Source organism: Dunckerocampus dactyliophorus, chromosome 18 (assembly GCF_027744805.1).
Source record: "Dunckerocampus dactyliophorus isolate RoL2022-P2 chromosome 18, RoL_Ddac_1.1, whole genome shotgun sequence".
NCBI classification, from domain to species: Eukaryota; Metazoa; Chordata; class Actinopteri; order Syngnathiformes; family Syngnathidae; genus Dunckerocampus; species Dunckerocampus dactyliophorus.
Genome location: NC_072836.1, coordinates 15556563 through 15567147, shown reverse-complemented (window position 1 = coordinate 15567147; position 10585 = coordinate 15556563). Strand labels below are relative to the sequence as shown.

The window sequence follows — 10585 nt, the reverse complement described above, 5'->3', positions numbered from 1 at the left end:
TTTTGAAAAAAGTTGACTTTATTCTGCCTCTACATTTGATTCTGCGTGCATGCTACCTTCTCTGGTTATATTCTGACTTGTGAAATCAGTCTCTAGTCAGAACTGCAAACACGCAAAATGTTGCAAGCGTGTGTCGCGTGTGCAATTCGTACTTATCGTCACAGTGCATCGAAATACATAAATTATTGTACACAAGTAGGAAGCTCCATGCCTGAGAGATTAGGCGTTAAACCTAAACAGTAGGTTATTTATAGACATTTATTACAAAAAAAAATACAGTATTTGAATCAAATCATCACATTGTTGGAGGTTTCAGTCCTTTTTATTGTGTACGAGTGCTCTCAGTTGGCGTTGGCCATGAGCTGCTCTGTGAAAAGTTTCTTTAGCTGAGCCACTTCTTTGCTCAGACAGTTGAGCTGAGACTTCAGGTAGTTGTTTTCATGCTGATACTTGACCTCTGTGGTCTGCGGAGACTGTCTCCCCCTCCTGCCTTCATCGCCCTGCAGGGGGAGCCAGGGAGTCGAGTGCCCGTCTCCAGTGTCGCCCCCGCTCAGTCCTTGACCGTTCACGGTCTCGCGCTGACCCTCTGCTGCGGGGGGCGCAGGGCTGCGTCTGGTGCTGCTGGGATCCCCGGCAGCATCACCCCCCTCGCTATTGCCGGGCGTCTTGAAACGCAGCTTATGAGGGAGGTTCTTCATCGCCTCAGCCTGGTCCACCTTGGCTGCAGTGTGGTGGACATCAGAAGGGTACATGTCAAAGGTCATCTCCTCCGCTCTGAGAGGTGATGATTTGCCATGGTCGCTCAGCCTGTCTTCAAAGAAGATGGGGCTGCCCACGCTGGAACCACCTGGAGTGGAGAAACCTGAGTCTTCTGAAAGGTTGCCAGCATCCCTGGAGCTCCGCCCACTCGACTGACCTGCCAGGTTGTTGGTGTGCGAGGATGAGGAGTTGAGGAGATAATAGTGAGGGGTCACACTTGGAGCGGCGTGTTGAGGAGCGGCAGACAGGGGCAGGATGGAGGCATTGGATGGGTCTTTCACTAAACCAAACCGGAACTTCAGAGCCAAAAGCTCGGCCCGGAGACGAGCGTTTTCCTCCAGCAGCGCCAGCACGCGGCTCTCCAGAACCATATCGTTCACGCGTCGCTTTTCACGAGACCGCTTCGCTGCCTCGTTGTTCTTCCTCCTCTTATCCCAGTAGCCTTCATCCTTCTTGTCAAGCGGGATGAATTCGCGCTTACGTCTGATGCTGGACGATGGGCTTTCCTTGCGTTTGATGGCGGCGGTGTGGCCCAGCAGGGAGCGCGCCAACAGGCTGCTGGAGGTCAAGACGGACATGGTTTCATCTGGGAAGGACACAGGCGCTGCTCCTCCTCCTCCAGCGGGGGACTCCAGCGTGTGGAGCACAACTCCATCATGCTGTACCCTCATCTCCTTGGACTCCTCGTCAAACATTGAGGTGCTCGCAGTCAGAGGTTGAGAATGACCACGGAGTGGTGCTGACAGACCGCTACAATCTCTGGCTGTGTTGAAGTGCAGCAAGAGTGCCACCTACTGGCGAAAAAGACACAATGGCGGGAGATGAAGGATTTAATGGTTACGCAAGCGTCATTACAACACAATATTATGCAACCCTATTACACTTCTGCAGTCAAACTGGAACGACTTGTACCATATTATGCGTCCAATATGGGCCAAGCACTAAGCTGGTGCGATGGCGTAACACTTTTCATGTTCTATCTTATTGCAAATCGGGGCTGCATTTTGACCTACATTTTTATTTTGTCTAACCCAAGAAGAGTATTCTCAATATTTTATCCCTGCTTTTAAATTCCGGTCAGCCTCATCAGGAGCGACCCACTTCTGACAGGAACACGCTGATGGGAATTTACTATTTTATTTAATGTCAGGACATTTGTACCAACCCATATAATTTCCGATTTGTATTTTAGAGTAAAAATAACAGTAAGAAAATACATTTATAAATAATAATAAAATAGGCATCATAGAAATCTACTATATGGATGAGCTAAATGCAAACAAAAATAGTCCTACCTGCAGTGAATGGTGAAATTCCGGTGCCGGTCCAGTGAGTCTGCAGATGCTGTCTGTTGTTTTACTTAATATTATCACCGGTGCTGTTCTCCACTCTGCTCCATTTGGAAAAGCACGCCTCTTATTTGTAACGCGGAGTTCAGTTCGGGACGGTCTCTATCCTCGCTTGAACTAGCTGGGCCCCCGTTTGTGTGCACAAGTGAAGCACCGGGACGGCCTCCTAAAAGTAACCCCACCGTCCTCCCATTCAGTCCCCCGCCCAGTGCAAAGGATGGACAAACGCGTCACACTGCCGTCGTCATCGGACCTCATGTGGCCCCGCCCCCTCTTGGGAAAGTCATAATGGTGAAGCAACGTTACGCCACTACAATACAGAAGCTGTACTGTATAACCTCTAAAGCAGAGGAGGCTAAACTTTACCACACAGACAGAGAAAAAATCTATTATTGTTTATTGAACACACAAAACACCACTCAGGTCAAGATATGCTACGCTGTTCAAAATAGTTCAATGTGGGATATCTTATTTTACTTTTTCTATTTTTTTTTAGAAAACTAGGCTCTAATCCTCCTTCATAATGTTTCAACTTTAATTTTATGTATAGAATATCCTATATATATATATATATATAGTGTGTGTGTGCAGACATGAATCTATTTTTATTACAACTTAACCTAATACTCACAAAACATGACACAATATACTGTACAGGTGCACCTTAATCATTAGAATATCTTTTGAAAAGTGAATTTATTCCAGCAGTTCAATTCAAGAAGTGAAACTCTTCTATTCTATGGATGAACGTATTTCTTAATTTCTTTAATTTGAATGATTATTATAGTTGAGTTCAGCATCTACGCACCTGAAAAACAGGCAAAACGGTGCAAAAGCATCCTGAGCACTTAAGTGATCTGAATTTAACTCCTGAAATCAAATAACTTCTCCGATTTATTGAGATGCACCGGGATATACATTAAAATAAGTTCCTAACTATGTTTTCACTGCCCCACTTTAATAAAAATACAACAAACTAAATGTTATACTTTCAATAAATACCAATTTTCTATACCGCATGTCGTCATTGTCGGGTCACAGGACATGAGTCATCATCATGATACGTAAATAATCCAGCAGTTATACCACACATCTCACATAGTATACACCAGTGGTTCACAAGCAGAGGTACTTGAACACACAACAGGGCGTACTTGATGGTTGTTTTTTTTTAAATATGTATTTCATCCCAAGTTTACCCCCTTGCAAAGATATGTGTCACAATCTGTTATGGGCGGGACCCCGCGATACAGAAACTGATGTGACGTTCAGAAAAAGCCTCTTTAATAAAGCTCACACAGAGCAAAGCCACACACAAAAACACAAAGTGCAAAATAAGAAAGAGGGAAACTCGCATAAACAAGATACGAGATACACACTTGACACGAGGGTTGTGAACGATAAACCGATGCGATGGTTGCACCGGTATAAGCCTGCTGAATCGATAAGAGTTGGCCATAAAACCATTAGATTAATCGATTGTGGAGACATGCACCCGGTATCGCAAGACTAGCAACCGGTTGACAGTCCGTCTCTTAAGCAACGTGAGAGCCTGGGCTGCCGGCGAAAGAATCATCACGCATCCACCGTATCTTACTGTGACTGAAGATGAGAATGGATGTAAATAGCAGCAAAGCGTACATTATAGCGATCTATTTGATCATATCTTAGGTATTATTTTAAACTAAAACAAGAACAACATCAATTTAAAAGCACTCAATTACAAGTACAAGCCTGGGGAGAGACTATACAATAAGTCGCTATTTGCAAGCATGAATTAACTTGAGGTTGTGCACAAGTAAGCAAATATATTGCTCTTATTTTTGAATACAATTTGAAAACCTTGGAAATTGTGTGATCATTGACTACTTCTCAGATAGCAAAGCGGTCCAAAGAACCAGGAAGATAGGCTAAAGAAAGGAAATTGCCAAACACTGAAAATAAAATAAAAGCCCAAAACAAGAAATAAGGAACAACAACACTAAAGACCAGCACAAGGACTGTGTCTTTCATCTCGCTTCCACCATAAGTGTTTTTCTCTGATTAGGGGGTACTTGAAAAAAGGTTGAGAACCACTGTTGTAGCATTTCAACAAAACGCTTTTATGATCATAAAACGCACTTGATTGCCCTTCCAATGAAGCTCTATTCTATGATGATGTCTCAATTGCAAGGAATTGTTCTTGTCTGGCCTGTCTGTTATTGTGCAACCGACACCCACACTGCAAAGCACGAATGATAAGGTAATCGAGCAATTACAAGTAGAAGCACCTCTCAGTGCGGTTGTACACCGCTGGAATTTATGACTCTGAGCGTTATTACTGTTGTGAAGCAACAATGTATTGTATTGGAATCCATTAGATTTTACTTAATAATGAAGTTAGTTCGCCTGCAATCATGTCATCCAACACTAGACACGGTGCTGCTACACGGAAACACACACTGGGACATGTTGAGAGGTACATTTATTGATAAGTACATTATCCAAAACAGTAGAAGAAATGAATGAATGAAATGAATCTAAGGCACCAAAAACTTTTTTATTAGTTCCCGAGTGCAATCAGAGGTACGGCCTCAACTAACCTGTTTTACAGTGATCTGCTTTGTATGCTCTCAGGAGACAGTGAACTCCGCAGACAGTATCATATCACATATGTAAACCGCCCGAGCAAACATGCTTTAAGTTTATAGTGAGATACACTTTTAGCCTTTTCCCCCCCTCACTGTTTGGCCACGTTGCTTTCTTGATAGAGACCGAGGCCGATGGCTTTACAGTCACTGTGCAGGAGCTCCTCCAAATAAGTCAGTTATACGGGAATTTTCCGCTTGTAAAACGGCTCACAGAAAGCATTCTGTCTGACGCCGCAGTTGCATCTTATGGAGACATGGGAGATGAGAGACGTACTGTAGAGCTGTTAAATAATGACAGCCTTGGAAATAATTCATCATGTGCTTTTTGGGCAAGAGTTAAAGATCATTCTGTCAAATATACTTCCACGAAAGGACACAGGAGACTGCAGTCAATTAGGAAAATGATTGTGTGTTTTGCTCTTCACTGCAATCGTAAGATAGAACCTATACTTTACATGGACTTACAATTTCACACAATAATAGTATAGTAGGTAATAACAGTAAAAAATAGTCACAGGCAGCCGTGATCATGTCTCACAGCTGGCCTGGGAACACCTTGATGTTCTGTGGTTGGAAATTGGAAGAGGTGCCCAGAGACTAAGCCTGGACGTCCCTACTGCGACAGCAAACCGGACCTGGATAAGCAGAAGAAAATGGATGAATGGGGTAAATAATAGTAAAGTAAGTAACACACAATGTTTGTTCAGAGTCAGAGTGGTTACTAGGGTCTGAGCAGCGAGTGGTACAAAGGCCCTATCAGATCTGCTATGTTTATTATTAGGGTTGGGCATCGAGTCTCGAGCATCGATGGGAACCGAGACTAGCATTCCGATTCTCCTGGGATCGTTCAAAATATTTTATTTCAATTCCGAGAGATGCTGGCCGACCGGAAAAAAATAGCCTTGAACACCAACGAGGAAGAAGCGGCGGGTATCAGAGAATAAGAAGTGGCTAAAAAGTTTGGATTAACTTCTTAAAAAAGAGCGGTCGGCTGAGTGCAACATTTGTAACACAATGATATCACGCAAAGGAGGGCACGATCAACATGATTAATGCTCACACATTCATGGTGTAGAAATAATACAATACCTCGTCTTTGATACGCAACGTCAGACTTCCTCTGAGCAGTCAGAACCAGGGAAGTCAAAGAATAAATGACGTCTGTCTCATGCCAATGTAACGTAGGGTTTCAGGATGCCAGTTGATGTGGAAGTTGGGTGTCAATAAATGATGAGGGCTACGGAAAGTTGATTCATTTGTACACGAAGTCTCTGTTACCAACAGTCAAGGGACCTTCTCAACTCACACAACACACTTCCGGCTTTCAAAATAAGAGCAGTTTTGGCTATATCCTGTTTACTTGTGTTCACAAAAAAAGGGTTCCATAAAAACGTACCTTAAACCAACACGGAGGCAGCAAAGTATTCTACTTTTCAAAAGTAAACATCTTTTGTGGAAGTGTAATCCTGTAAAGAGAAACATTTCTATTCAAGTTGAATGGTTTGATATTTACAGTATATACTGGTTGAAAATAGCCTGTAAGAAAGTCATAGTAAAGTTGACGTTTCAGACATTCAGAAGTTCAGACATTTTATCTAAAAAGAACTCCGGTTAGCGCCCTCATTTAAACTGTGGAAAGTTTTATCACCCTGCCTCTAAAAAGTATCGGAATCGTTAGGAACCTGAATCAAAATCAATCAATCAGAACCGGATTTGTTCTAATTCCAACGATGCCCAGCCCTATTTATTATTTTCTTGCATTTTTACAGGCTTTAGCATGCATGAAACCTCACCAAAGTTTGGAAGCACAACTGACCTGGTGAAAAATGTTATATTTCAGGGGTCCAGAACATGAACCCCCCCCCCCCCCCCCCCCCCCCCCCCCCGAAAACCATTCAGTAGCGCCCCTGAGAAATTGTGTAAAAATTAGCCCCTACTACCAGTTTTACCGATTGTCACCAAATTTGGTGGAGACATCTGTCATGACAGGACGCACAAAAAAAGTCCCAGGAATACATGTTCGCAAACAAACAAAAGTCAGGTTTTGGTTTGGACCGGCCATTTTAAGCCAAAATCAGGGGTTGTATTTTGACAAACGGGATGTGCTCGGGACTTTGACCAAATGAGGCCAAATGAAAACCACAGATTCCAGACAGATGGACGACAGCAAACTGCAAAGAGTTGTAGCCAACGTCATAGGATGTGGGAACTGGAGGGGTTGGTGGCAAAACTGTATGGTCAGTCTGACGATTCGTCACAAAAATGTTAATAACTCGGCCGCACAAGGTCAGATCTTCATCATAATAGACGTAAATGATGGCTTAGTCACAGCGCCACCTAGTGGCAACAGGAAATGACAAAATATTTATTTACTTGCCTGAACCCCCAATTCAGCTTCAATACTTTTGTGCATAAGACCAAGTAAGGCCACTTCGAGAGGTTTTGTCGTGTTCAGCTGTTGTAAGCTTATCGAGATGACCTGTTATGTGCACAAGAGTTGCTGCATGTTTATTTATGTGCAAACTTCTCAGGCAGGTTGAGGTTCTGATGACTTTCCGTGCCACTCAAGCTGTACCGATGTTGGGCAAATGAGATGGCTTTTATACCAATTAACGGGTAAATTATGGAGATTAGAACCAAGCAATTTGTGGTTTTCCCACAAATAAAAGGAAAATACTAAGATGACTAATTAGTAGATGACTAATTGTCTGTTTTTTGTTTAATCTTACAGGTATCACTGATAATATCACATACTTGTATGTATGTATTTGGAGAATTGTTATATGAGGGTAAATCTCTATGTTTCATTTTTAATCTAAAGGCTGATCAGGCTCAGGGAAAACCAAAATAGTATAAAACAAAAATGCAAATTGGCCGTCTTTACTGAAACGCCAACTTCTCAGCTCAGATGTATTATTTGCGTGTTTAACCAATCCAACTGTTGAACGGCTTCTCACAAATAAAGACTTCTAGATGATCATAGTGACTGTTTGGTTTACACAACAGGAAGAAAATGACATCATAGCACTGGCTGCCTTACGAAATGAATGTAACACGTCTACTTATGAAAGTGGCTTGCATCAGGCTTCTTTAGAAAAGGATGTCGAAATACTCCCTTTCAAATGTCATTCGCTAATCCGCGTCAATATCTAACACCATTTGGGGACATAGTTTTAATCAGTTATGATTTGCAAAAGAGGTTAGTACTATAAGATAACATAGAAAGTCCCACTTTTCTGTGCATTTTTATCTAGTTTTCCCCCCCAATGCATCAATTCAAGAAATAACAGGTCAGCGGGGACTCTCCTCAGTCCGTTAACTCGATGGGAAAACAACCTCAAGTGAGTCCACAGGTTCAACAAGTTCAAGCTCAAATTCTTGACATTCTAACCGAGGGCCTTATGGAACAGTTGACCTTGACCTGGGGGGGGGGAAGGAAGTAAGATAAACCTGCAGACAGAATGTTGTCTCAACTGAAAAACATGTCCCACAAGAATTTACAAGCGGGCTTTTCGTTGACTTCCTTAGAGAGAACACACAGCTTTTAGGCTGAGACAGACTTTTTTGATCCACAAGAAAAATTGCTTGTTTTTAATTTAGTTATGTATTTTTTTTTTTTTTAAAAGCAACAGACTTCAAATGAGTGGATGAATGAGTTGCGTTGAGTTAAGTGTCATAAATGCTCACGGAATAGTAAGAATAGCAGTGTAACAGGTTCCCTGAGCCTGTGAACAAAATGAAAATACATACAACGTATTTGAACAACACACCAAAAACATGCAGATATCTGTCAAAATAAACAGAAGAGAACTGAAAAATATTGATCTCATCATGCTGCTGTGGATCCATATTAGGATGAATCCGCCCACCTGTCGTCCTGAGTGTCTGTGTTGCTATTATAGTTGGTCAAAGTCAACAAACACATGTTCACGTAACCAGAAGACAATTCAAACCACAATCCCGGAAATGGAGCAAAATAAGCAACAGTCCGAGACCAGCGTATGTCATGAATGATGAGACGAATGACACAAGCAAGGCCTGGCTTTCCAGTTCAAACTGTTAAGATAAAAACTGACTGAACAAGTGTCATTTACACTTACCCAGTACCACAGATACCTTCATTTTCACATCTGTGCTAAGCTTAAAAATGTCCTCTTTACTTATTTTGTATGTGTCTTTTTCGAGCATAATGGCTCGAATTCCCTTGGTTCGCATTCCCTTGTGATATAAAAAGTGAAAGTTTGAAACAACTGTAAGATAAGCAGCCAGTGCCGAGAACAAAATGTTCAACAGTTTTATACCTTTATGACTTAATAGCGCTCCGATTATTGCAACAATCCAGCAACAATTCTGCTCCGGACCCGTCAGCATTTGCATTGGAACATAAGGGAACATTTCCAGTAAATTAGGGAAATTCTGGTCTTTCCAGCAGAATTTCCATCAGCAGTGTAAAGAACCGACTGGTGCAACTGTGGGGACATATTCTAAAAATAGAATTTAACAAGAACACTTAAAACAAGCCCCGAACCCGATGGTGGACACCAGAGGTCAGGGCTGCCGTCAAGCTGAAGAAGGAGTCCTATCGAGCATGGATGGCTTGTGGGACTCCTGAAGCAGCTGACGGGTACCGGCAGGCCAAGCGGCACGCGGCTTCGGCGGTGATCGAGGCAAAAACTCGGGTGTGGGAGGAGTTCGGTGAGGCCATGGAACACGACTTTCGGTCGGCCTCGAAGAGGTTCTGGCAAACCGTCCGGCGCCTCAGAAAGGGGAAGCAGTGCCCGGTCCACACTGTTTACAGTGGGGACAGGAGCCTGCTGACCTCGACTGAGGATATAGTTGGGCGGTGGAAGGAATACTTTGAGGCCCTTCTCAATCCCACTGACATACCTTCCCTAGAGGAAGCAGAGACTGAGGATACGAAAGCGGACAGTTCCATCACCGTGGCTGAGGTATCTGGGGTAGTCAAAATGCTCCCCAGTGGCAAAGCTCCGGGGGTGGACGAGTTTCGCCCTGAATTCCTCAAGGCTTTGGATGTTGCGGGACTGTCTTGGCTGACACGTCTCTTCAACATTGCGTGGAAGTCGGGAACAGTACCTCTGGATTGGCAGACTGGGGTGGTGGTCCCCCTTTTCAAGAAGGGTGACCGGAGGGTGTGTTCCAACTATAGGGGGATCACACTCCTCAGCCTCCCTGGGAAAGTCTATTCCAGGGTGCTGGAGAGAAGGGTACGACCGTTAATCGAACCTCGGCTACAGGAGGTGCAATGTGGTTTTCGTCCTGGTCGCGGAACACTGGACCAGCTCTACACCCTTGCAAGGGTCCTGGAGGGTACTTGGGAGTTTGCCCAACCGGTCTACATGTGCTTTGTGGACCTGGAAAAGGCATTCGACCGTGTCCCTCGCGGTGTCCTGTGGGGGGTGCTCCGGGAGTATGGGATTGGTGGCGCGCTACTACGTGCCATTCAGTCCTTGTACAACCGGAGCAGGAGCCTGGTTCGCATTGCCAGTAGTAAGTCAAGCCTGTTTCCGGTGAACGTTGGCCTCCGCCAAGGCTGCCCTTTGTCACCGATTCTGTTCATAATTTTCATGGACAGAATTTCTAGGCGCAGCCAACGTGTCGAGGGAGTCCAGTTCGGGGGCACTAGGATCTCATCTCTGCTATTTGCAGACGATGTGGTCCTGATGGCCTCATCGAGCTGTGACCTGCAGCGTTTACTGGGACGGTTTGCATCTGAGTGTGAAGCTTCTGGGATGAGACTCAGCACTCCAAATCCGAGGCCATGGTTCTCAGTCGGAAAAGGGTGGATTGCTCCCTCCGGGTTGGGAATGAGGTCCTGCCCCAGGTGGA

At 44.0% G+C, this 10585-nt stretch overlaps 1 protein-coding gene across 2 annotated transcripts; it reads right to left on the bottom strand.

Moving 5' to 3' along the window:
- nfil3-6 (nuclear factor, interleukin 3 regulated, member 6) lies at window positions 1–2315 on the bottom strand. 2 transcript variants are annotated; one of them, XM_054759587.1, is made up of 2 exons: window positions 2055–2315; window positions 1–1553 (listed from the first exon to the last, which is right to left on the bottom strand). In XM_054759587.1, exon 2 carries the CDS (start codon window positions 1452–1454, stop codon window positions 342–344), a length of 1113 nt encoding a protein of 370 aa, XP_054615562.1. In that variant the 5' UTR covers window positions 1455–1553; window positions 2055–2315; the 3' UTR covers window positions 1–341. The 2 variants fall into 2 exon arrangements, with proteins under 2 accessions (XP_054615562.1, XP_054615563.1); XM_054759588.1 differs by having other exon boundaries at window positions 1–1550.
- Between the last annotated feature and the right edge of the window lie 8270 nt (window positions 2316–10585).

What these genes read in the sequence shown, in the direction of transcription:
- nfil3-6 (XM_054759587.1), bottom strand. Translation starts at nt 1,454, where the DNA reads ATGTTTGACGAGGAGTCCAAGGAGATGAGGGTACAGCATGATGGAGTT.